Source organism: Canis lupus, chromosome 3 (genome assembly GCF_048164855.1).
Source record: "Canis lupus baileyi chromosome 3, mCanLup2.hap1, whole genome shotgun sequence".
In the NCBI taxonomy this organism is placed as follows: Eukaryota; Metazoa; Chordata; class Mammalia; order Carnivora; family Canidae; genus Canis; species Canis lupus.
In genome coordinates this window covers 74,046,259-74,072,620 of record NC_132840.1, presented here as the reverse complement: position 1 = coordinate 74,072,620, position 26,362 = coordinate 74,046,259, and the positions used below count along the sequence as shown (strand labels likewise).

General features: G+C 49.6%; 1 protein-coding gene across 4 annotated transcripts; it reads left to right on the top strand.

Moving 5' to 3' along the window:
• The first annotated feature begins 612 nt into the window (after positions 1 to 612).
• Positions 613 to 26,318, top strand: TREH (trehalase). Of its 4 annotated transcripts, XM_072822270.1 has the most exons (16): positions 613 to 740; positions 7,246 to 7,384; positions 21,336 to 21,436; positions 21,578 to 21,722; positions 21,805 to 21,892; positions 22,650 to 22,750; positions 22,862 to 22,954; positions 23,058 to 23,174; positions 23,283 to 23,405; positions 23,617 to 23,666; positions 23,762 to 23,956; positions 24,497 to 24,714; positions 24,989 to 25,100; positions 25,472 to 25,584; positions 25,850 to 25,903; positions 26,121 to 26,318. In XM_072822270.1, exons 2-16 carry the CDS (start codon positions 7,314 to 7,316, stop codon positions 26,271 to 26,273), a joined length of 1,734 nt encoding a protein of 577 aa, XP_072678371.1. In that variant the 5' UTR covers positions 613 to 740; positions 7,246 to 7,313; the 3' UTR covers positions 26,274 to 26,318. The 4 variants fall into 4 exon arrangements, with proteins under 4 accessions (XP_072678371.1, XP_072678370.1, XP_072678372.1 ...); XM_072822269.1 differs by lacking the exons at positions 613 to 740; positions 7,246 to 7,384 and adding an exon at positions 7,954 to 8,081; XM_072822271.1 differs by lacking the exons at positions 613 to 740; positions 7,246 to 7,384 and adding an exon at positions 18,680 to 19,405.
• Positions 26,319 to 26,362: the final 44 nt, after the last annotated feature.

Genomic DNA, 26,362 nt, shown 5'->3' with positions numbered 1-26,362 from the left:
AGAAGGTGAGCTGCTCCTGAGCCCAGACCCTCCTGGGGCTCCTCCCCCTGGGGAGCAGGGGAGGGCGGGGATCGCCAGGCTTTGCAAAGCCCAGGGACAGTGGTGACGCCCGGTGGTCATTCTCAGGCACTGCAGGGGCGGGAGCTGCAGGCCAGAGCCCCTTCTCCCAAAGAGGCTCACATGTGTTGCTCCCCCTGGAGGGCTGGGATGGGGAGCCTGGGGGCCTTGCCGACCTTACAGCCTGTCCTGTTCTCAGTATGACATCAGCAATGGTGGTCAGCCAGGTGGTGGAGGGGAGTACGAGGTTCAGGTGAGTGGCCGACACCCTACAGGGAACTACGGGGCTGGTTGTCCCCACAGCAGGCCATGACTCCCCCCCACCCCCCGCCCCCCCACCGCCATCTGGGCCTCTGATTCCTCCCATTATGTGGGTCCACTGGGAGGAGGCCAACTGGAGCTCCTTTGTACCCCTGGGGCTAGGCAGTTCCAGGGCGTGTGGGTGGGGATCTCACAGCCTCTGAAGGACCCCACTGGTCCTGTCTCTACAGGAGGGCTTTGGCTGGACCAATGGAGTGGTCCTGATGCTCCTGGAGCGCTATGGTGACCGGCTGAGCTCCGGCAGCCAGACAAGTTTTCCTGCAGCTCCACTGCCTTACAGCTGCCCTTCTGCTCAGCCTCCTGCTCGGCCTCCTGCCACAGTGATGGGCCTCCTTGCCCCGTGGGCCTCATTAAACTTCTGTGTGAGTACCTACCTTCTCCTGCCTCTTCATCCTCCATCCTCCACCCCCAGCCAGTCCTGGGAGTGGGATCAGGGGAAGGACCCAGAAGTCACGGGTTGGACCTGTTTCCCTCCTAGAACATTAATAAGGAGGAAATCCTGTTCTGTGGGGACACAGCCCCATACCCCATGCAACCTGGCTTCCCAAATATGTACTCCAAATGCTTTATTGTTCTGTTGAGATGCTTACAAATACTGAAAGTCACCCAGCCCTGGTTTCCCAGCTGCAATGGACCCCAAGTGCTGTGAAGGAGGGCAAGGAGATAGGATCAGAAAAAGTATTAAATACTGTCTCCCTGAACTATCCTTTCAAAAGAGTCCAAATTTGAATGCATTAATCTAGATCATTTTATAACCCTGGGCACTTTTGAAAACAATACAGGAATACTGACCTTTATTTTATCAGCTTTGTTGCTCAGAGAGGAAGAGAGCCCTGCTAAGACCACAGTCACCCCAGAGTGACAGTGTGTGTAAAAGTTGACAGAATTGAAGGGAGTAATATTTCTATGTTAAGAGTTGGAGCCTTAGGGCAGCCCGGGTGGCTCAGCGCTTTAGCACTGCCTTCACGCCCAGGGCAAGTTTCTACAAAAGATCTTAAATCAATAACCTGTCTTCATATGTTGAGGAATTACAGGAAAGCAAACTAAACCCAAAGCTAGCAGAAGAGAGTAAATGAAAAGTGGGCATAGAGAAATAATATAGAGAATAGAAAATCAGAGAGAAAATTGGGGTACCTGGGTGGCTCAGTAGGTTAAGAATCTGCCTTCAGCTCAGAACATGATCCCAGAGTGCAGAGTAAAGCAAGTGGTTCTCTATAAAAATAAAAAAAAAAATAAAAATAAAATAAAAAACATGATCCCAGCATCCTAAGATGGAGCCTTACATGGGCTTCTTTATAGCTACTGAAAAAAATTTGACAAAGACTAAAAGAAGATACAAATAACTAAAATCAGAAATGAAAATGGAGGCAGCCTGGGTGGCTCAGCAGTTTAGGGCCGCCTTTGGCCCAGGGTGTAATCCTAGAGACCCAAGATCAAGTCCCACATCGGGCTCCCTGCATGCTTCTCCTTCTGCCTGTGTCTCTGCCTCTCTCTCTGTTTCTCATGAATAAATAAATAAAATCTTTAAAAAGAATAAAATGGAGATACTATTATGACTTTACAAAATAAAACTGAACATTGTATGCCAACAAATTGGATAACCACTACAAAATGGTCAGATTCCTAGAAACCCACAAATTACCCAAACTGATGCATGAAGAAATAGAAAATTTCAATGGATTTATAACAAGTAAAGAGATTGTAATAAACAACCACCCAACAATGAAACCTCTCCGTGATGGTTAAATTTCTGTATCTACTTGACTAGATGGAGGTACCACAATATTTAGTCAAAAATTATTCTAGATATTTCTATGAAGGCATTTTTTAGATGAGATTAAATCAGGAGACTTTTGAGTAAATTAGCCTGGTCAACCTTAATAAAAATAGCCAATTCATTTATAGGAAAATGCATTGATTTGGAAATAGAGGAATTGCAATTCAGGGCATGCAAACCATAGACAAGTTCAGACAACAAAGGAAAGGAGTGTTATTTTATAGAGGAAAGAAAGATGTTGGGAGGGGCTGTTTGGAATGAAACTCCATTGTGGCAATAGTTGCAAATGAAACTCCATTCCAAACAGAGCAGAAATTCAGGGTTGTAGGGACTTTTCATTGACTGAGTTGTGGTGGTTCTCGTTGGCTGATTTGTTGCTGGGCAAAGAGAGAACTTTTTCTCCTGCTGAGATATGTAAAGTTAGCTTTGAATGGTGGTACCTCTGTGAGCATGCCCCTTTCAGGACTTCCTTACTGTATCTTTGGGTTTTTTTGTTTGTTTTTTTGTTTAAAATATTTTATTTATTTGTGAGACACAGAGAGAAAGAGAAGCAGAGACATAGGCAGAGGGAAAAGCAGGCTCCATGTAGGGAGAGCAACATAGGACCCAATCCCAGGACTCCAGGATCACGACCCAAGCCAAAGGCAGACGCTTAACAATGTAGCCACCCAGGTGCCCCATCCTGACTGTATTTTGAATGAGATTTTCCGTTCTTATTTCATACCCTCCATATTGTGAGTAGACCTCATCTGATCAGTTGAAGGCCTTAATAGAAGGCCTTAAACACTGACGTCCCCAGAAGAAGAGGGAATTCTGTCAAGAGACTGCCTTTAGACTTCTCCAGGTATCCAACCTGCTGATCTATCTTACAGATTTTGGACTTGCCAACCTCCACAATCATATAAGCAAAAAATTTAAAGCTAAATCTCATTCTTTCTCTCCACATGCACATATATTCTCTAGTTTCTGTTTCTCTGGAAAATCCTAATATAGTCCAAGACCAACATCTTCCTTGGCTAACTCTACCACACACCTAAAGAAAACTTAATGCCAACCCTTCTCAAACTTCCAAAATAGAAGAGGAGGACACACTTCCTAACTCCTCCTATGAGACCAGCAACACTTGAGTCTTGTGCTGTATAAAGATACCACAAGAAAATTACAGCCCAATATTTTATACATATAATGCAAAAATCCTCAACAAAATACTAGCAAACCAGATCCAACAGCATATTAAAAGGATTACACACTGTGCAAGTGAGATTTTTCCAAGAATGCAAGGATGGTTCAACATAAGAAAACCAATGTAATGCACTGCATTAACAGAACAAAGGAAAAAAACCCAACATAATTATTGATGCAGAAAAGGCATTTGACAAACCCAACACCCTCCTATGATTTAAAAAAAAATTCTAAAAATGAGGAATAGAAGGGAAGTTCTTCAGAGCAATATAGGGAATTTATGAAAAACTCACATGTACTATTACACTCACTGGCAAAAGACTGAGAGCTTTTCTTTAAAATCAGGAGTGAGATAAGGATGTCTATCTACTTTCACCTCTGCTATTCAGCTAGCCAAAGGAACAAGACAAGAAAAGTGTTCAAATGGAAAAGAAGAATATATCTATTCACAGGTGACAAGATTCTATATATAGAAAATCCCAAAGGATCCACAGGAAAGCAGCTGAGTCTGGTAAACAGATTCAGTAAAGCTGAAGATAGAAGATTAATACTCAAAAATCAGTTGCATTTCTATACACCTGCCAAGAACAACCTGAAAAGGAAATTTAAGAAGCCATCCCATATGCAATAACATTTAAAAAGTAAAATACCTAGACTAAACTTATGCAAGGAGATAAAAGACTTCTACACTGATAATGCAAAAGTCACAGAAGGACATGAATTGTATGATTCCACTTCCATGAAATATCTAGAATACATAAATTCATAGTCACAGGAGATAGAATAGTGGTTTCCAGGGGACCTGGGGAGAGAGAACTGAGGACTTACTGCTCAATGGTTATAGAATGTATCTTTGGGGGATGCCTGGATGGCTCAATTGTTTAGCATCTGCCTTTGGCTCAGGGCATGATCCCAGGGTCCTGGGACCGAATCCTGCATCAGGTTCCCCACAGGGAGCCTGCTTCTCCCTCTGCCTGTGTCTCTGCCTCTCTCTGTGTGTCTCTCATGAATAAATAAATAAAATCTCTTTAAAAAAAAAAAGAATACATCTTTGGGATGATAAAAAAGTTTTGATAGAGTGCCTGGATGCTGCAGTAGGTTAAGCATCTGACTCTTGGTTTTGGCTCAGATTGTGATCTCAGAAAATAAATAAGTCTTTTTTTTTAATTGAAAATAGTGGCAATAGTTGCAAAATACTTTAAATAAAATGTAAATTGAATTCTGCACTTTAAAATGGTTGAAATGCCAGATTTTATGTAGTATCTATTTAACCATAAGAAAAATATTTTTAAGGAGCACCTGGGTGGCTCAAATGGTTGGGCATCTGCTTTCAGTTCAGGTCGTGATCCCAGGGACCTGGGATTGGCCCTGTGTTGGGCCCCTGCTCAGCAGGGAGCCTACTTCTCTCTCTCCCTCTGCTATGTGCCCCCCCCTTGTGCTCTCTGGCTCTCTCTCTGTGTCAGATAAATAAATTTTAAAAATTTTAAATATTTTTTTAAAAGGAAGGAAAGATGCTTATGGATTAGAAGAACAAATATTGTTAAAATGTCTGTACTACCCAGAGAAATCTACACATTCAATGCAATCCCTATCAAAATACCATCAACATTTTTCACAGAGCTGGAACAAATAATCCTAAAATTTGTATGGAACCAGAAAAGACCTCTAAATAGCCAGAGGAATGTTGAAAAAGAAAACCAGGGCACCTGAGTGGCTTAGTCGGTTAAGTGTCTGCCTTTGGTCCTGGGATGAAGCTTCATATCCCTGCTCCCTGCTCCCTGCTCAGCGAAGAGCCTACTTCTCCCTCTCCTTCTGCATGTCTGTCCCTCTGCTTGTGCTCTCTCTGTGTGTCAAATAAATAAATAAATCTTAAAAAAGAAAAGAAAACCAAAACTGGAGGCCTCACAATTCTGGACTTCAAGCTGTATTACAAAGCTGTAATTATTAAAACGGTGTGGTACTAACACAGAAACAGATACATAGATCAATGGAACAGAATAAAGAACCCAGATATGGACCCTCAACTCTGTGGTCAACTAATCTTCGACAAAGCAAGGAAGAACATCCATGGAAAAAAGACAGTCTCTTCCACAAATGTTGTTGGGAATTGGACAGCCACATGCAGAAGAACAAAATTAGACCACTTTTTTACACCAGACACAAAAATAAACTCAAAATGGATGAAAGAGCTAAATGCGAGACACAGGAATCCACCAAAATCCTAGAGGAGAACACAGGCAGTAACCTCTTTGACCTCAGCCACAGCAACTTCTTGCTAGACACATCTCCAAAGGCAAGGAAAACAAAAGCAAAAATGAACTATTGGGACCTCATTAAGACAAAAAGCTTTTGCACAGCAAAGGAAACAGTTGACAAAATCAAAAGACAACCTACAGAATAAGAGCAGATATTTGCAAATGCCCTATCAGATTAAAGGCCTAGTATCCAAGATCTATAAAGAGCCTATCAAACTCAACACCCAAAAAACAATCTGATCAAGAAATGGGTGGAAGACACGAACAGATATTTCTCCAAAGAAGACATACACACAGCTAACAGACACATGGAAAAATGTTCAACATCACTTGGCATCAGGGAAATACGGATCAAATCACAATGAGATACCACCTCACACCAGTCAGCATGGCTAAAATGAACAAGTCAGGAAAGGAGACAACAGGTAGTGACAAGGATGCGAGGAAAGGGTTCACTGTCTTAGGCTGTTGGTGGGAATGCAAGCTGGTGTAGCCACTCTGGGAAACAGTATGGAGGTTCCTCAAAAAGTTAAAAATAGAGCTACTCTACGACCCAGTAAATGTATTACTAGGTATTTACCCAAAGGATACATAGTGACTTGAAGGGGCACCTGCACCCCAGTTTATAGCCAATGTCCACAAGAGCCAAACTATGGAAAGAGCCCAGATGTTTGTTGACGGATGAATGGATAAAGAAGACTTATATATAGATATATACACAAAATGGAATACTATATATATATATATATATATATATATATATATATATATATATATATATACGCACACATACACACACACACACACAATGGAATACTACTCAGCCATCAAAAAAAAATGAAATCTTGGACAGCCCGGGTGGTTCAGTGGTTTAGCACCACCTTCAGCCTAGGGCCTGATCCTGGAGACCTGGGATCGAGTCCCATGTCAGGCTCCTTGCATGGAGCCTGCTTCTCCCTCTGCCTGTGACTCTGCCCCTCTCTCTCTCTCTCTCTCTGTGTGTGTGTGTGTGTGTGAGAGAGACAGATAGATAAAATCTTTAAAAAAAAAATGAAATTTTACCATTTGCAAAAACATGGTTGGAACTAGAGGATATGTGCTAAGCAAAATAAGTCAGAAAAAGATAATGAAATGATTTCACTCATGTGGAATTTAAGAAACAAAACAGGATCATAGGGGGAGAGAGAGAAAAATAAAATATGAAATCAGAGACAAACCATAAAAGACTCTCAATCATAGGAAACAAACTGAGGGTAGCTGGAGCAGGGGGAGGGGGTGGCTGGGTGATGGACATAAGGCACGTGATGGATGAGCACTGGGTGTTATACAAGATGGATGAATCACTGACCTCTACCTCAAACTAATAATGCACTATATATTAATTTAATTTAAATTTAAAAAATAATATATATAAAGAAAAACAAAGGAAGGAAGTATGTAGCATCTGGAGGCAGAGATGGCTTCCCAGGAGGTGGGCAAACTAACAGGACAGAGGTGGGGAGGGACGGGCCATCTTGTCTGTGGCAGACAAGGCACCACAACCGACACCCTAGACTACAAGCCTGAGTCCTAAGGAAAGGTCACATGGTCACTGATCTCAGACGGTGACCGGCTTATAGCGCACACCTTACCGTGCACACTTCCTCCCCGCAGCCCTGTGTCATCTCAGGCCTGAGCCATCCGTCCTCCAGCACAAGCACCGAGCACCGCTGAGCCTCCTCATGGGCCCCTGCCTCACGTTGCACCTGGGACAGAATCTGGAGCCACTGTATCTGAAACATGAAAGGAAAAGGTAATTCTCTGCAGTGGTGATCTTGGGGCCAGCGGAGCAACTGGCATCTGGTCCCAGATGTGTGACCTAATTATGCCCCTGACACTCATGTGCCTGGAGCCCCACAGCAACCCCACCATGTGACTCAGGGAAGGGCCCATACAGTGGCACCTGCCAAGACTAAAAAGACATGGGAAAGGGGATCCCTGGGTGGCACAGCAGTTTGGCGGCTGCCTTTGGCCCAGGGCGTGATCCTGGAGACCCGGGATCAAATCCCACATCGGGCTCCAGGTGCATGGAGCCTGCTTCTCCCTCTGCCTATGTCTCTGCTTCTCTCTCTCTCTCTCTCTCTCTCTCTGTGACTATCATAAATTAAAAAAAAAAAAAAAAAAGACATGGGAGGAAAAGTACAAGGTTGGGGGCAGGGGTTGGCCTCTGTGACCTGAGCGCAGGAGTGCAAGCCGCTGTGCACTGTGCGTAGACCTGGCCTGGCGTAGACCTGGCATCCGGCCCCTCTGGCGGCCACGCCTCAAACGTGGACTTTGGCTGCCTTGAGTAGGCAGGTGAATCAGGCTGCACCCCAGCAAGCAAGAGGTGTCAGGGCTTACTCCACGGCCACGGCCACAGCCACCACCATGCATAGGAAGTCCTGGGAACTGGGCCTGCTGCTTCTGTTGGGGCTGGGGTCCCAGGGCGCCCTGCCCCCACCCTGTGACAGGTAGGAATGGAGAAGTCAGAGGGAGGGGGCAGGCAGGAAGGCCAGGGCCAGGAGATTGAGATGAGCTCTCCAGCACTGGAGGTCAGCTCTTGGGAGAGAAGGGGAGGGAAGGAAATTAGCTTTCCTTGTGTGGCAGGCTCTGTGCTGGACACCAGGCACCAGACCTCCAGCGCTCCGGAAAGAGCGGGCTGCTGGCTGGCCAGTGTCCTCCCTCCCTCCGCCCCTCGCTCTAGCCTCCTCCTCAAACTCTGCAGGGCTCTCCTCTTAGGAAACTTTCTGCCAGTTTTCTGGCTTCTCCAGCCTGTAGGTGAGAGGCAGTATAAGGGCCTGAAAAGCGCTCCTGAGTTTCACCTCTAGGACCAAGAGCAAGCCAAACCTCTTTCAGAGCCATAGTTCCCATCTCCAAATGAGACAGATAAATGACCCTGTCCTGCCTCCGAGGCTTACAGGGCATCATCCCTTTCTCACTTAAATGGATTTCTTGAGCTCTCTTGGGCTGCAGGAGCGAACAAGAGAAATGAGGTCCCTATCTTCGTGGGCCTTACATAACTGGTAAGGAAAGTCCTGATAGAAGCATACCCAAAAGTAAAAGGAAGTGAGGGAGCTGCTCGGGGTGAGCAGAGGGTGTTTCAGAGAGGACTGCAAGGGAGGGCGTGTGTGTGGAGGAGACGTTTGAGCAGAACTATGGAGGCAACTGTCTCTGTGCACATCTGGAAGACAGTCCAGGCAGGGAAACTGCAATGCAACGGCTCTGAGGTCATTATTCAAGGGAGGCCTCCATGGCTGGGACAAAGGTAGGAGCAGGCTAGGCAAGAGAGAAGGACCAGGGCTGGGGCGCCGGTGGTAGGACCAGAAAGGTGAGAAGGGGTTCAGTATGGGATATATTTTGAAGGTGGAGCTGATAGGACTTGCTGATGATTGTGGAATATAAAGGGGAAAGGATTACCTGGAGTGATTCATAGATTTGGTTCTGAGCAATTGTAATAAGGATTTTCAGAGAGGCTGTGTGATCAAGAGTTTTGTCAAGCATGAGGTTAGTTGCCAAAAGTATAGAAAAACTGTGTCTGGGGTCTGTAAGACCACTGCAGCTCCAGTGACTTAGTACTCCCCAGATAGTTACATCCATGGTGACGTTTATTCCAGTGAAGGATAGTGGTTAAAATCAGGAATGGTAAAAGGCTCAGAGGGCAGAGTCCAGGAGGGAAGAAACACAAGTTCCATTCATCTGTATGATTAATTTAATTTTCTTTCTTTTTTTAAAAAAGATTTTATTTATTTATTTTTGAGAGAGAGAGAGAGAGAGAGAGAGGCAGAGACACAGGCAGAGGGAGAAGCAGGCTCCCTGTGGCAAGCCTGATATGGGACTCGATCCCAGGACCCTGGGATCACAACCTGAGCCGAAGGCAGATGCTCAACCACTGAGCCACCTGGGTATCCCTAATTTTTTCAGCAACGTATGTGACAATATGCATGAAAGATGGTCAACCAGGAAGCTTACCTGAACCTCACACTCAGGGTTTTCACTGGGACTCAGTGACAGAGGCGTGGAGCATCTGTATGCCCTATCTTACCTAGTCTCTAGGTCTTCAAGTCAGAGTGATATTGGGTGGCCCTCAATCCCTACCATACATCACATTAGTAGCATAAAATATCTGGCATGGCCGAAGGCCCCAGATAAAGCTTTGTCTGGCAGGGCTCCAGCAGATTAGTGCTTATCGCTCAGGAGCTGGGCCCACACCAGACTCTCTCTGAAATGTGTAGGGTTGGAACACAGCAGGCCCACTAAGTCAATCCTTTATGGCACAAGTTACTTGTTGTATAATGAAGCATTTTGTCTGGTTTTCATCCTGGGCTCCTGGGACATAATCTCTAAGCTCTTGGAATTTCCCAAGTGATAGGTTTTGGGTATCCGTGGTGGCACTGATAGTTTATATTAATGGGGTGACTCGTGGGAGCCCCTACATGATCATGCTGATAGGATGTCTCAGGATGGGCATGGCCATACCAGAAAGACTGTGTGAGTAGAGGATTGATGCCTTGGGCCACAGGATGCCAACCCGACCTCCTGACTTCTGGGGCAGAGGGAGCTGAAGACAGCTCAGTCACATGGCCAGTGATTCAACCAACTGTGTGAATGAGACCCCAGTACCAAAACTCTTCACACCAAAACTCAGGGGAGCATCCTGTTTGGTGAGCACTTTGACATACCACGAAGGTGATGTATCCTGATTCTTTGGGAAGAAGATAGGGAAACTTTGCATTCGGGACTGTCCCAGACCTCCTCCTATGTGTGTCTTTGGCTGGTCCTCATTTGTATCCTCATAATAAGCTATAACCGTAAGTATAGTGCTTTCCTGGGTTCTGGGAGTCTGCACATTATTGAACCTGATGGGTTGATTGCAACCTCCAAATTTGTAGCCAGTTGGTCAGAAATGGGCGTAGCTTGGGGACCAGGGAACTGGCAGTGCTAGCTGGAGTGAGGCCTGTCTTGTTGTGGACTGTGCCCATGGCCTGAGCTAATTGGTACCAAGATTGGATTGTAGTATTGCAGATGATGTCAGCAAATGTGTGATTTGCTAGAATGACCTTGATTGGCTGGAACGTGTGGCTCAGGGAAAGCAAGATGAAAGAACAATGGATGAGCATGCTTTGGTTCCTGGATTGCTGTAGGGTCGCCCACGGTTTGGAACAGCAGCTATGTTGTGATCAGTTCCTGGAGGTGAAAGTTATCAATGGAATTTGGAGATGACGGGTCCAACTCCCAGAGTGTTGGCTCACTAGGCGCTTAAGAAAATGAAAAATAATAAGAAAAAATTTAAAAATGCAATCCCTGGGTTATTATTATCCTATAATAGCAAACATGGAAGCGAGAGATGGGCCAAGCTTCTACTCTGGCCAGTCCAAACCTCAGCCTCTCATCTCAGGGCCCCTGCCTAAGGAATGTGAGGGGGAGGATCCCACTTCTGGCTGGCCTGAGGTGCAGCCACAGCCTCAGAGCTGTTTGCAAAGGGGAAAAAATGAATCTAAAACAACAATAATGAAGCAAGCTAGACTGATTTCCAAGAGAACAGAATAGACGGGGAGGGAGCCAATGGACTCATCCCAGCAGGGTGGAATCTTTAAATAGTTATTGAGAAATGGGGTGAATAAAGCAGCTGTGGGTAGAAATGTTAATGCAGCACTTCTTCGAAATTGAGTGGACCAATGGGAGCCCTGGAGGCCCCCAAGATGCAAGGGACCTAAACAAATCTGTTTTAATCACCCTACTTTGAAGGAAATAGGAAAAAAACTTTGCAAGGCAAAGATGATAATGAGAAATCTGACCTCCCACCTCCTGAGGCAAAGGCCCTGCAATTTAATCAAAATTAAGATTGATGAAAAGGTGAGGGTCCCCTAGCTTTGTCTCCTGCTGGGGAGGCAAAGTGTTACACATATGAGCAGGCAAAATGGTCAGAGGGTAGAGAAGATTCTGGACTCTGTGCCCTGGGGTCTCATGCACTATATACCAAAAGCACCAGTGAAGCCCTGAAAGGGGCTACAGTCAGACTGAAAGGACATAAAAATGCAAGAGTTGGTGGGATTAAGGTGACTCTTGGGATGGAAATCGGAATGTTTAGACAGACTATATGTCAAGGGGTTGTTTCTCCTTCTGCTGAATGCTTTTGAGGAGTGGCTATCACGTCTGGCCTGGGATGGCACCTACCCTTCCTAGTACTGTAAAACCCAAACTGTCATGGTTAAGAACACCAGGGTCAAAGGGACTGAGGTGAAAGCTTATTTGGTGTTTGAACACTTTTCACGTGAAGTGATTGCCTCTGTTTTGCTGGATGCGTTACAGGGGCGGATGTTGTGTCGAGAGAGGAATGTTTCCAGTCTCTAGTATTATAAAACAAAAGGCATGTAAATCTACCCATCATGCTATTGCTTCTTGTATGGATAGGACATTCCAACCAGCACCAGTAAGATTGCCTGAGGTCACCCAGATCACATCCTTCTATGGAGCCTATAGGGCACCTTGGGGCCCCTCCCAGCACGCCTGCCAGACTTTGGACTAGAAAAATGTCCATTTAAGAGGCAATTACTAGCTTGTTATCAGGCATTAATTGAGACTGCCCCTCTGAAGGACAGATAATTTTTTTTTTTTAAGATTTTATTTATTTGGGGCAGCCCAGGTGGCTCAGCGGTTTAGCACTGACTTCGGCCCAGGGTGTGGTCCTGGAGACCCGGGATCAAGTCCCATGTCAGGCTCCCTGCATGGAGCCTGCTTCTCCCTTTGCCTATGTCTCTGCCTCTCTCTCTCCCTGTCTCTCATGAATAAATAAATAAAAGCTTTTTTTAAAAAAAGATTTTATTTATTTGACAGAGCAAGTGAGAGAGCACAAGCAGAGGAGCAGCAGAGGGAAAGGGAGAAGCAGACTCCCTGCTGAGCAGGGAGCCCCATGTGAGACTCCATCTCAGGACCCTGGGATTATAACCTGAGTCAGAGGCAGATGCCCAACCAACTGAGCCACTCAGGCGCCCCAACATAAGATAATCTTAAAGCCAGAAACACCCACAGTATCTTGGGTGATGTTGGAGAAACGATCTGTGCCTGGAAGAGTTCCATAATGCAGGGGACATGGTCTATGCAGGGGCATGCTGCTGGGGGAACGTAGAACTAACCCCATACTTTTCCTCTAGAACTGACTTTGGAACCAAGTGAGGAGCGCTGGATTCTACTGCCACTTGGATAGTGCCCTATAAACAGCTCTTGGTTCATGGATAGTCCTTCTTCTTCTTCTTTTTTTTTTTTTTTTTTTTCATTTGTTCATGAGAGACAGAGAGAGAAAGAGGCAGAGACACAGGCAGAGGGAGAAGCAGGTTCCTTGCAGGGAGTCCGATGTGGGACTTGATCCCAGGACCCCGGAATCACGCCCTGGGCTGAAGGCGGCACTAAACCACTGAGCCACCAGGCATCCCTGGATGGTCCTTCCAAGGTGAACAGACAGCACAGGAAGCCTGCCACCCTGACCAAAGATGATAAAACCAGGGGCGCCTGGGTAGCTCAGTTGGTTAAGCATCCAACTCTTGATTTTGGCTGAGGTCATGATCTCAGGGTCATGAGATCCAGCTCCATGTCGGGCTCTATGCTGAGTGTGGAGTCTGTTTCTTCCTTTCCCTCCGTTCATTTGCTCTTTATCTCTCTCAAATAAATAATTAAGATCTTTAAGATCTTTAAAAAAAAAAAAAACAGATCAGCTTGGTGGGCTGAACTGCATGTGTACTATTTGTCACTGTGCTTCTACCTACTTTTAGTGGCCACCATCCTGGCCATATGGTGAGGTGGAAGGGCCATGGAAAGTGGTCCACAGCAACAATGCCTGTGCGTGGCACCGGCCTATGGAAGTCCCTGGAAATTTAAGGGGTTTGTTAAAATAGAACACATTGATGCCTATGAGAAGGACCCCCTTCTCAGACTGGAAAATAATTAGGGCCAGCAAGTGGGAATCCCTGTGTGTTCACATGAGGTGGCCACTCATATTCACAAACCAATGAGACATCGAGAGGTTACAGCCATGCAGAGGTGGGCTGAATCTGGATATTCAGCACTTGCCACCTCTGAGGCACAAAATGCCAATAAGAGCTGTCCTGTCAACAAAGGAGATGGGCTACAGGGCAGATTCCCTGGTGAGGCTGGCCAGTGAGATTGATGCTGGCAGGAACAGACACTCAGTGTCAGGTGTAGCAGTACATGCCCAAAATACCATAAAAGGACCAGATCAGAAAATATGGTGCCAATTTGGACACTGAGTTACATTTTCCAGACCAGGGAATACTTTCATCCTCCGATTAATGGTACAATAGAAAGCTGGAATAGACCATTTTTTAAAAAGATTTTATTTATTTATTCATTAGAGACACACAGAGGCAGAGACATAGGCAGAGGGAGAAGCAGGCTCCTTGCCAGGAGCCTGATGTGGGACTCGATCCCCAGCCCCGGAATCACTCCCTAAGACGAAGGCAGATGCTCAACCGTGGAGCCACCCAGACATCCCTGGAATGGACAAATAAAACACTGGTTGTCTGAAGCGGGGAGATGCAGGCATGAAGGGCTGGCTGGCACAACCTCACAGGTGTGGGGGGGGTCCCACTGGATAGATTCCTCTGCTTTTCTGGGGGAATCTAGGTGAGAAGAGGTAGACAGGAGGCTGGTATGGCCATGAAATTCTTCCCACATGGGAGGAAGACAATGATATGACCATTATTTTCTCTCTCCCCCACGTCACTTCAACCTTCTTTTTTCTACCCGATGCAGAAGGGCCAGGCCCAAGGCAGCAGCTACACGTGTCAGAAGCAGGGATGGTTCCTAGGTAAGAAAATATAACTCTACCCTTAAACTGCTATGTCCGGATTCCTAAGGGCCTGATGCAGAGCGTTGCGCCTTCACCCCATCTGGCTAAATGGGAGCGTCACTGGAAGCGGCTGTATTTGGGCCTCACTCAGGCCTATGGGTAGGAAGTAAACCCATGTGACACCATGTGAGTGGGAGGGGACCATGGGGGGGCACCTGCCAGACTAGCACTGCTGCCCACAATCTGGGCCAGCAGCCGGACCCAATGTCCTTTCCAAAGGTAGAAAAGTTTGGATATAAATGAAAAGAAGGAGAAACAGTAGCTGAAGGTAAAGAAATGAGTAGTGGAGGAAATCCACTGTTACAGTAACACTTTAAAAAGAGGCTCAGAGCAAGAAGTGATGCGGCCTCATGGTTCAGCTACACCTGACGCCTGAAAGGGTGAACACACGTATTGCCGAGACCACTCCTGCTTTGGAACTTGACGAGAGAAAGCGGAAGCCTGCAAACCTGAGTTGGCCTTGTTAGGAGACATTCTCATCATATGATGTGACCCTGGACTAGACTAATCATGATTGTATGAGAGTCTAGTAATGTGCCAACATCTTCTGACTCCTTTTCCAGCTCACATCTACCATAGCGTGATACGGTAAAACACCGGCCTTGTTGGTTACATTACAATATTAATATTGACGGTCAAATGTATTGGGAAACTTAGTTAAAAGCTTCCTATCCCTACCCTAGCTCTGAATGTTTGGTATATTCTTGTGGATACTATTGCTTTATCTGTTATATAAATGCTACAGGAAGTGTAGATGCTCAAGGGATGAATGTTTTGCTAAAAGGGACCATTTGCCACAGATCAGGGGTAACCTGTTGTATAACAAAGAACATGTCAGTCCTTTGACCCAGTTTCCTGGAATGTAACCTCTGAGCTCTTGAAACTTCTCAAGTGATAGGAGAGCCTTGGGCCTTCGGGTAGGCTCTGCTAGTTTACGTTAATGAGGTGACTCATGGTGAGTCCTTAGCCAGTCATGCGAATGAGATGTCTCAGGATAGGACCACTCTGTGCCTGAAAGACTGGCCGTGTGATTAGAGGGTTGGTGTTTGGGCCACATGATATCAGCCCAACCTCCAGGGAGGAGAAGATAGCTGAAGATTGAGTTCAATCACATGGCCAATGATTCAATCAATCATACCCATGCAGTGGAACTCTGATTTAAAAAAAAAACTCTGCACACCAAGGCTCAGTGGAGTGTCCTATTTGGTGAACACATCAAAGTCCTAGGAGGGTGACAGACATGTCCCTATTCCACCGGGAGGAAGACAAAGAAGCTCTATGTTCAGGACCCTCTCAGACCTCACCCTATATGTCTTATAGAAATGAACTGAGTGCAAGGGCAGTTTTATTAGAGACTCTGCTCTTAAGCCTACAGAGTCTACACTAACTTGGGGTTGGTTAGCATCAGAACTTGTCAGTTCACCAGCCCACTGGCTTTGGCCTGGGCTCTCTTTCAGCAAAATCATCATATTCAAGCATCTGCATTGAGTATAGTAATTATGTAATAGATGGATCAGTATATCAGTCTGATTAGGCCCAACCATTGGAGGAGCCAGAGCAGACCAGGGACAGATCCAAACAGCTACTCTAATAACTAGCCTACAAAGCCTTTACATACATTTTTGTATATTTACACTGATTTGATTATTCACTTCCTTCCTTCATTCTTTTTTATTTTATTTTTATTTTATTTTTTTTTTTTTTAAGATTTTATTTATTTATTCATAGAGACAGAGAGAGAGGCAGAGGGAGAAGCAGGCTCCATGCAGGAAGCCTGATGTGGGACTCGATCCCAGGTCCCCAGGATCACACCCCAGGCTGCAGGCGGCGCCAAACTGCTACACCACCGGGGCTGCCCCCTTCATTCTTTTTTTAAAGATTTTATTTATTTTGAGAGAGTGAGAGAGAGCATGCAAATGAGCGGGGGAGGGACAAACAGAAAGGGAGAGAGAGAGAATCTCCATGGTGTGGAGCCTGATGTGGGGTTGATCCCAGGACCCTGAGATCATGATCTCAGCTGAAATCAAGAGTCGGACGCTCAACCGTCTGAGCCATCCAGGCACCCCCACTATTTGTATCTTAATGATAAACTTGTGCAGAACTACATAGCACAGAAATTAGCTAAATCCACTTCTTCCTTGGGCCAGTCATTTCCCATTGCTGTTTCATTCTGAGGAGGCTTTAACTCCCTCTCCAAACATATTCAAGCATCAATATCATAATTATCATATGGATTATTTACATAAGGTGGTTGAAGCATACTGATAATACCAGTACTATAGCATATCCTGGCGTGGTCATAGTACAATGGGGTTCCATTACAGAACAAACTGCAAGAGTTACACAGGTACTCCAGGGCCTTCTCTGGATTCAAGCCTTGCTCTTATACCGAATATTATTATGGACAGGCATCATTAGCCATGATCTTATTATGTATTATAGCAAATTATTATTTGTTATTTCTGGGTTCTGAGTCAGTTGGAGGCGAAGCTGGTCACCCTGTCTCAGTTTACAGGCTGGCACTGAGACTGGTCTCCATCATATGCTGTTACACGGCAGGGCAGGCCTCCTTCCTAGGGCAGGACACAGGTGGTATTCAGAATAGTTTCTATCCCTGCTAACTGTATGACAGGGCATGTCTTCTTCTGATCTATTCCTGGAGCAAGGGCAGTCAGAGCGCATTGGGGTAAAGTACAAAAGTCCAGAGAACTAGATTTGCAGGACAAGAAGATTCCCATAAGCATGGCTCTTGAGCCTCAGTAGCCAGTATAGAAGGCCATTGCCTCATGGCTACTCTGGCTTCAATCCACATTAACAGTCAGGAGGCTCTGTGGGGTGAGGGTGCAGGCCCCCTCCTGGTGCTGGACCCTGGCATTATCTAGCGTTTTCTGTTGCCATGGCCTGACCCGTTTCACCAAAGCCTCATTGTCTATCCAGCCTGACTCCAGGCCTTTGCTTTCGTTTTGGACAGAACTTCTAATCTGCTTATTCTAGCTAATATTTTTGCCCCTGAATGCCTCTCCTCATTAAAAGTAAATTCAGTTTGTTCCATAATGGGGGACCTATCTCCCCTAAACCCTTTCCAAGCTTGGTGCAGAGCCTGACACAGGGCTGGATCTCACAACCATGAGATCATGACCTGAGCCAAAATCAAGAGTCGGACACTTAACCAACTCAGCCACCCAGGTACGCCCCCTACCCCCAGATTTTTCATGTCTCACAGTCCAGTGTTTAATCTACCATGTATGTTGTTGCCATTAGATACTAAGAGCCTGAGTGCAGCTTGGAGACATGTTTGATACCCAGAAATGGTGGGTCCCCCATATGAGGATGAAATGAGTGATAGTCATGCCTAGGTGCAATTTATTTTGAGTATGCCGTAAGGCCTCCCATGGCCTTCCTCATCTCAGGATGAGGCTTTTCCCCAGAAGGATTTGGATGTACTATATGATACCTACTGTTTTCATCCCACAAGAAATCCATGTTTCCCCTTCTGTTTAGTAGTATTCTATTCACAAAAACAAGGGTGATCTGCATTTGTGCATATAGCACATGGCACATGCTGCTATGTTTTGTCCATTAAAATCAGGGGATTTTATTTTTATTTTTATTTTTTTATTTTTATTATTTTTTAAGATTTTATTTATTTATTCACGATAGACATAGAGAAAGAAGCAGAGATACATGCCGGGAGCCTGACATGGAACTCGATTCCGGGACTCCAGGATCACGCCCTGGGCCAAAGGCAGGTGCCAAACCGCTGAGTCATCCAGGGATCCCCGGGAGATTTTTTTTTTTTGGTGTGGAGCCCAGCATAGGGCTTGAACTCATGACCCTGAGATCAAAACCGGAGCTGAAATCAAGAATCAGATGCTTGGTCCACCTGGGTGGCTCAGTTGGCTAAGCATCTAACTCTTGATTTCAGCTCAGGTCATGATCTCAGGGTCAGGAGATTGAGCCCTGCATCGGGCTCCACACACCACACAGAATCTGCTTGATATCCTTTCTCTCTCTCCCTCCACCCCTCCCTGTGCACACTCACTCTCTCCCTTTATCTCTGAATTAAAAAAAAAAAAAAGATGCTAGATGCTCAGCTGACTGAGCCACCCAGACACCCCCCATATCAGCAGCCTTTCTAAGTATTTGATTTTCAAAGTTTATAGTTACACAGCAATCTGCCAAGAGTTATAAACTACCCAGTGAAAGTAGTTCCAGGAAGTTCCTTCCCAAATGATCCTTTGTAGTAGGTGTAGTCTAAAAATTTGATGTCGAAAGACACTGGCCAGTCACTAGGGTCACCTTTGGTCATCAACAGCACAGTTCAGCATCACATCCTCAGCCGGAATGTCTCCCAGAGCCATGCCAGTCGTGTTCGCAGGCTTCCATTCAACGTCAGCAGGCTCCAAAGGCAGGGTGAGCATGGCAGGCACAGGGCATGCCCATGCATTTCACGTATCCGCTATGATTGTGCTAAGGACCATGGTAACCTCTTGCTCTCCCCAGGCACCCATGGCACGCTCAATTACCCATTTTCATTGAACACCCACTTATTCATCTCTTTGCCTTCAGCTGCATTTCCTCCTCTCCGTTTGGCATTGATTTTTCACTCCACCTTTCCCCCTTTGGAAGGGACGTCAGCTTCAGCCACCCTACCCATCCAGATCTCCAGCAGCACAGCCAGCCTTGGGAGTGTCGCCCCTAGTCCTCGTGCATCCATATAAGATAGAGTTATGCAGCCCGGAACAAGTGGCTGTTCCCCACTCCCCCAGGCCTGTACAGCTGAGTTCACTGTTAGCACAGTGAGGGCACAACCCGCCCCATTAGGCCCTTGGGAATTCTGGCACAAGGATTTGAAAAGAGAACTACAGTCTTGCTTGGGGATCATTCATGCTTCTGGCACCGCAGTGGCAGTCGGGTCCTTGGAGGCTAAAGGTAAGTTGAGATGCAGTGGGAAGGAATTGTATAGTCCTGCCACCAGCCTCTCTTCCTGTCCCCCAGAAAAGTAGCCGAATCTATCCAGTAGATAGCCTCCTTTGGCCCCCATCCCATGTTCAGTGTGAGCACCTACTTGTGACATTGTGTAAGTCTGCCCTTCAAGCTTTTTTCTCTCCCTGTTTCAGAGAACAGGTGTTTCTTTTTTAAATTTTTTAAAGATTTTTTTTTAAGATTTTGTTTATTTATTCATTCATGAGAGACACAGAGAGAAAGAGAGGCAGAGACACAGGCAGAGGGAGAAGCAGGCTCCACGCAGGAAGCCCGACGTGGGACTCGATCCCGGGTCTCCAGAATCAGGCCCTGGGCTGAAGGCTGCGCTAAACTGCTGAGCCACCCGGGATGCCCTGTTTCTTTTTTTTAAATACAGATTTTATTTATTTGAGTGAGAGCAGGAGCAGGGGGTAGTGGGAGAGGGAAAGGGAAAAGCAGACTCCCTGCTGACTGGGGAGCCTGATGTGGGCTCGATCCCAGGACCCTGGGATCATGACCTGGCTGAAGGCAGATGCTTCACTGACTGAGCCGCCCAGGTCCCCCCCAGACAACAAATGTTTCAGTTGTCTGTTCTGGTTGTGTATCAAGCCAGCGCTCTGAGGGTGACATGCAGCACACTGTGTCCATTTGGTGTGATATCTCTTAGCCGGGGTGGGAACTATGGGCTGACTGGATCGGCACAGTATCTTCTGTTCCGATACAGTATTGTAAGCATATTTGTCTACAATGAAGTAAGCAAAGCTACTTTAATGGGCCCCTTGAATTTCCAGAGTGATTTCCTGAGGCTCATGCCCCATGCGGGCATCTCCTTTCCCAGCCCAGTTTTTCCCTGCCCGAGAGTCAATAAAAACCCCAACACAGGGGTGCTTGCGGGGCTCAGTGGGCTAAGTGTTCAACTCTTGATCTTGGCTCAGGTCCTGATCTCAGGGTCATCGGTTCAAGCCCTGTGTTGGGCTCCATGCTGGGCATGGAATCTATTTAAAACAGAATCAACATAGGAGCTTTTTGCTTTCAATTTTCCATCGCTGCAAGGGAAAGAGCATGCAGTGTAGCCCCCTGAGCTGATTTGTTCTTGCAGAGATTCCCAGGAGTCGGTCAGAGTGCAGTGGCCTTGCAGACGAGATACGGTCCGTGGGCCTCGCACTGCCATCGGTAGCAAAGCAGCTTTCTTCTGGTCACGGAGAGCTGCCACGGCGGCTCCTCGGGTGCTTCCCGCAGCCCTGCAGAGGGTGGGGGGAAGGAGGCCACCTGCCCATGTGGTCCCCACGTAGCACCGTCCCATGTAAACCCTTACCATGTACTAAGGAACTCTTGGGGGAACCGCCTTCTTTACCAGAGTGTTTCTCTGACATCACCCGGGACACCATTCAGGATTATCTGCTGTTCTCCAGTCACAGAAGTGGTTTCCATAAACACCCAATAGCAGGCTAGTGATTGTCTCCACAGTGATTTGTATCATACGCCGCATTCGAGAATTTTCTGGGCCAAGGGCTCAGCAATTGCCCCTGGGTGTAACTTACAGGATTTCGCCTTAAGCCCTCCGGTCAGGTTCACAGGGGCCAGGCTGGCCGAGGCTGTACAGACTTGGCCTCACCCCTCCTAACGTGTCACCAATTAAAGGGCTCTTGTCCTTTGTCCATTGGGTCTCCCACACAGTTCCCAGTTACCAACCAGTGTGGGCTCAGGCACTTGTTCAGGTCCTTTACTGCAGGGGGCGCTCCTCATTTCTCTCAGCTGGGTAGGTCACCACCACCCACAAACCCCTCTCACACCTGGGCACACACATGCATGGGCACACTCACGCATGGACCCAGTCCGGGCCAGCAATGTGCCCAGGCTCCAGCCTTCCTACTCCCCTCCCCGGCACCACCTGCAGCCAGATTTACTGCCACGGGGAGCTCCTGCACCAAGTTCAGATGGCCAAGCTCTACCAGGATGACAAGCAATTTGTGGACATGCCGCTGAACTCGGCTCCAGGTGAGGCACCCGGGGGGCACCCGACCTCCTGAACCTTCTACATCAAAGATGACAGAGGGCAAGAGCAGGCAGAGAGAGAGCCTCTCCATCAGGGAGGGGCTCCTGGGGTCCAACTGATCCGTCCTTGCCCCCGTACCCCAGACCAGATTCTGCAGCGCTTCCGCGAGCTGGCCGCCACCCACAACCAGAGCATCCCCCTAGAGCAGCTGCGGGCCTTCATCCAGGAGCACTTCCAGGCCGGGGGGCAGGAGCTGCAGCCCTGGACTCCCGAGGACTGGAAAGACAGGTACCACCTAGACGGAAAAACAGGAGGGGGCCTTTCAGATAGGCCTGCCTCCCTCAACCCCATGGGGTCCGTGTTCTCCCAGCCCCCAGTTCCTGCAGAAGATCTCGGACCCCAAGCTGCGAGCCTGGGGAGGGAAGCTACACGAGCTCTGGAAGAGACTGGGAAAGAAGGTATCAACATCCTGGGCCTTAGCCAGGGGATGGAGTAAGGAGGGACAGGGGGATGCCAGCTTGGGGCCCACATTGTCCTTAGAGCACAGACTGGGACCCCACCATCGGGTCCTTGAATGGAGCCTCTAGAAAGAATTTATGGAGAGGGAGACATGAACATCTACTTCTAACTTCTCATTTCTTCCTGAAGCCCTCACTGTCCCCCCCCCCCCCCCCCCCCCGGGCAAACCTAGCCTGTCTGCCTCCTCCAGGCTGCCCAGCTAGGCTCACTCTTCCTGAGGAAATCAGGTCAGGCCTGTGCTCTGGAACAGTTGTCGTTGCTGAATGTGGCTTGTGGTCAGCACAGTCTTTTAGACGCTTCTCTCCTTTGAGGCTCAGGGAAGGCAGTGGTTTGCCCAAGGCTGCACAGCATCTGTCCTCCCAGAGGATGGGGGCCCTGGGTCTCTGGGGCCTGGCTTGGCGGTGGCAGCAGAGATGGGGAAGGGTCCTAATGATAGCCACTGCTTGGTGAGCACCTGCCAGTGCCAGGCTGAGTTAGCAGGGACCCCAGAGGCCAGCATGGGGGGCCGAGCAGACCAGGCTCCCAGGGCCTCAGGCCTTGGCCAAAGCCACACGGCTGACCCGCCCCAGAGACAGCACCCATGCCCGGCTGCCTGGCTCCAGAGCCCAGAGCTGCCAGGGCCTCCACGGCCCGGCCTCCTCCAGCCTCGACACCGTGGGGGCCGCGGGGGCCCTGTGCCCTCTCCCCTGACCGCAGGTGAAGCCCGAGGTCCTCAGCCACCCGGAGCAGTTCTCTCTCATCTACGCAGCACACCCCTTCATCGTGCCTGGGGGGCGCTTCACCGAATTCTACTACTGGTGAGGGGCCAGGGCTGCAGGGGGAGCCCAGGGCAGGAGGCCGTCCTGAGCAGGGGGGGCACCCTGACTGGCCCGGGGGTGCAGGGGTGGCTGAGCTGTCCCTTTCCCCAGGGACTCCTACTGGGTGATGGAAGGGCTGCTCCTCTCCGAGATGCCCGGGACGGTGAAGGGCATGCTGCAGAACTTCCTGGAGCTGGTGCGAATGTAAGAGGGGGCGGGCACCCCAAGGCTGGGGCAGAGGAGCCCGTGGGTGGGCCTTGGCCTCGGCCGCGGGGCAGAGGCACCCAGCAGGCCCCCTTGTTGGCAGCTACGGCCACGTCCCGAACGGGGCCCGCGTGTACTACCTGCAGCGGAGCCAGCCCCCGCTCCTGACCCTCATGATGGACCGCTACGTGAGCCACACCAACGACACGGCCTTCCTCCGGTGGGCGCCCCGTCCCCCCGCCGCCCCGCACGCCCCCTCCCCAGGACCTCCCAGGGCGGGCCTCAGGGCGCGGGCCTGGGCTGAGGTGGGGCCTGGCTCCTGTCCCAGGGACAGCATCGGGACCCTGGCCTTGGAATTGGACTTCTGGACGCAGAACAGGATCGTCTCTGTGAGCTCGGGGGGGAAGAGCTACGTCCTGAATCACTACGCCGTCCCTTATGGGGGACCCAGGTAAGGAGCTGCCTGCCAGCCTCTCAGGCTCCTGCTGTTCACCTGGTTTGAGGGCCAGGGACGGACCCCGACTCTCGGAGACTGATGCTGAAAGCCCTGGGCGATCCAGGGCCCACGAAGGGCGATCCAAGGGCAGGTGAGGCAGCAGGGCTCAGCCTCCAGCTTGGGCTCAGAGCCTCCTAGCACTGGGACGCCCACTTTCCTCTTCCAGGCCAGAGTCCTACAGCAAAGATGCCGAGCTGGCAAACACGTTGCCGGAAGGTGAGCAGCAACAAGGGCAGGGATCGGGGCGGGGCTGGGGCCTGGTGTGGTGTGTCAGACCCTGGGCCCCCTCCCCGGTTGCCTTGTCCTCACAGGGGACCGGGAGACCCTGTGGGCTGAGCTCAAGGCTGGAGCTGAGTCTGGCTGGGACTTCTCTTCACGGTGGCTCGTTGGAGGCCCAAACCCCAAATTGCTCAGCAGCACCCGGACCAGCAAATTCGTGCCTGTTGACCTCAATGCCTTCCTGTGCCAGGCAGAGGAGCTGATGAGCAACTTCTATTCCAGCCTGGGTGAGTGCGCCAGTGGGAGGAGGGAGCAGGGGGTGCTCGTCCAGCTTGGGTCCTGCCTCAGCCTCGGCCGTGGGGGAAGGGCCTCCAGCCTCCCAGCCTGCTCTGTACCTCACCCCTAGGGCAGGAGTACAAAGGAAGCCCACTCTCTCCTCGCTCTCCCTTTCTGACTGGGAGGGACTTCTTGGGTCTGAGAGGACACCTGAGTCCACACATTCAAACTCCCTCCATTCTCTCTCCCTAAACAATTGCCCTTGCACTTGTCAGAGCTGGGGGGATACACGTGGCCAGTGCTCTCCTAGGACTGACCTGGGAACTGGCCACAGCAGCAACTGGGAGCCCTATGGGGCCACGTGCTCAGGAAATCCTAAGTCCTAGAGGCCAGAAATGTGGGTTCCAAGTACACATGTCCCCTTGGTGTCAGGACTTCTAGCCCTTGGGGAGGACAACAGGAGGAAGCCACAGTAGACTTCTCTTGAAGGCATGGGACCCAAGCGCAGCCACCCTGGTTGGTTGCTCAGCCTAAAGACAGTGTCACCTCAGGGAACAGCATCCAAGCCACAAAATACAGAAATCTGTGGCAACAGCGCTTGGCTGCCATGAAGGCCATCCTGTGGGATGAGGAGAAAGGTGCCTGGTTTGACTATGATCTTGAGAACAGAAAGAAGAACCTAGAGTTTTACCCATCCAACCTCACTCCTCTCTGGTCTGGCTGTTTCTCTGACCCGAACGTCGTGGACAAGGTTCTGAAATATCTGGAGGTGAGGGGGGCAGCAGGGCGGGCTGGTACACTGTGGGCAGGACCACCTGCTCTCTCCCTGACTCTGAGCTAGTGACCTCTGGCAAGGGGCAGCCACCCCCTCCTGCTCCACCCCTCGGTCTGAGCCTGCGGGTCCCACTGGAGCCACCAGGGGGCAGCTGCGAGCCAAGAGAAAAGCCCAAGAAGGGGGACACCTGGCTTTAGGGGCGCCCAGCCAGCCTCTTGGCTCCTCATCCAGACCCCATCCAGTCATAGGAATGTCCGGAACCTTTCAGGACAGCCAGATCTTGACCTACCAGTACGGGATCCCGACCTCTCTCCAGAACACAGGCCAGCAGTGGGACTTCCCCAATGCCTGGGCCCCCCTGCAGGACCTGGTCATCAGAGGTAGGGAGGCAGGGATGGGGCATAGCCCAGGGCCTTACCCCTTGCACCTTGCTAACCCCTTGGGTCAGCCTCCCGGTGCTGGGGAGGTGTGAACAAAAGCCATGGGGGCCTTTCTCTGGCTCTTCTGTTCTCTGGTTTCCTACCCAGCAGATATTTGTGTCCACCCTCACCTGTCAGGGGAACCAGCCCTCCTTTCTCCCTCCAAACTTGGGCCCTGGGTGAGGAACACATTGGCTTTTCACGGGGTTCACGAGGGAGGTCTTAGGGCCCGGGCCTCTTTCTCTCTCCTTGGAGAGAGGAAGGCTCAGGCCTCAGCTGGCCCTGGGATGAGGACTCAGGAGATTCAGGGTCCTGCCTGGGGTGGGGTCCAGGTCTGGCCAAGTCTCCCTCACCTCGGGCCCAGGAAGTGGCTTTCCAGCTGGCTCAGAACTGGGTCCGAACCAACTTTGAGGTCTACTCCAGGGACTCGGCCATGTATGAGAAGGTGAGCTGCTCCTGAGCCCAGACCCTCCTGGGGCTCCTCCCCCTGGGGAGCAGGGGTAGGGGAGTGGGGGGCGGGGATCGCCAGGCTTTGCAAAGCCCAGGGACAGTGGTGACGCCCGGTGGTCATTCTCAGGCACTGCAGGGGCGGGAGCTGCGGGCCAGAGCCCCTTCTCCCAAGGAGGCTCACATGTGTTGCTCCCCCTGGAGGGCTGGGATGGGGAGCCTGGGGGCCTTGCCGACCTTACAGCCTGTCCTTCTGTTTCCAGTATGACATCAGCAATGGTGGTCAGCCAGGTGGTGGAGGGGAGTACGAGGTTCAGGTGAGTGGCCCACACCCTACAGGGGACTTTGTCCCCACAGCAGGCCATGACCCCCCCCCCCCAACCCTCATCTGGGCCTCTGATTCCTCCCATTATGTGGGTCCACTGGGAGGAGGCCAACTGGAGCTCCTTTGTACCCCTGGGGCTAGGCAGTTCCTGGGCGTGTGGGTGGGGATCTCACAGCCCCTGAAGGACCCCACTGGTCCTGTCTCTACAGGAGGGCTTTGGCTGGACCAATGGAGTGGTCCTGATGCTCCTGGAGCGCTATGGTGACCGGCTGAGCTCAGGCAGCCAGACAGTTTTCCTGCAGCCCCACTGCCTCACAGCTGCCCTTCTGCTCAGCCTCCTGCTTGGCCTCCTGCCACAGTGATGGGCCTCCTTGCCCCGTGGGCCTCATTAAACTTCTGTGTGAGTACCTACCTTCTCCTGCCTCTTCATCCTCCACCCCCAGCCAGTCCT

Coding starts and splice junctions, on each gene's coding strand:
- TREH (XM_072822268.1), top strand. CDS start 21,244: ATGCATGGGCACACTCACGCATGGACCCAGTCCGGGCCAGCAATGTGC. Junction 21,723..21,804: donor CCCGAGGACTGGAAAGACAG/GTACCACCTAGA, acceptor GTGTTCTCCCAG/CCCCCAGTTCCTGCAGAAGA. Junction 25,101..25,471: donor GCAGGACCTGGTCATCAGAG/GTAGGGAGGCAG, acceptor GGTGGGGTCCAG/GTCTGGCCAAGTCTCCCTCA.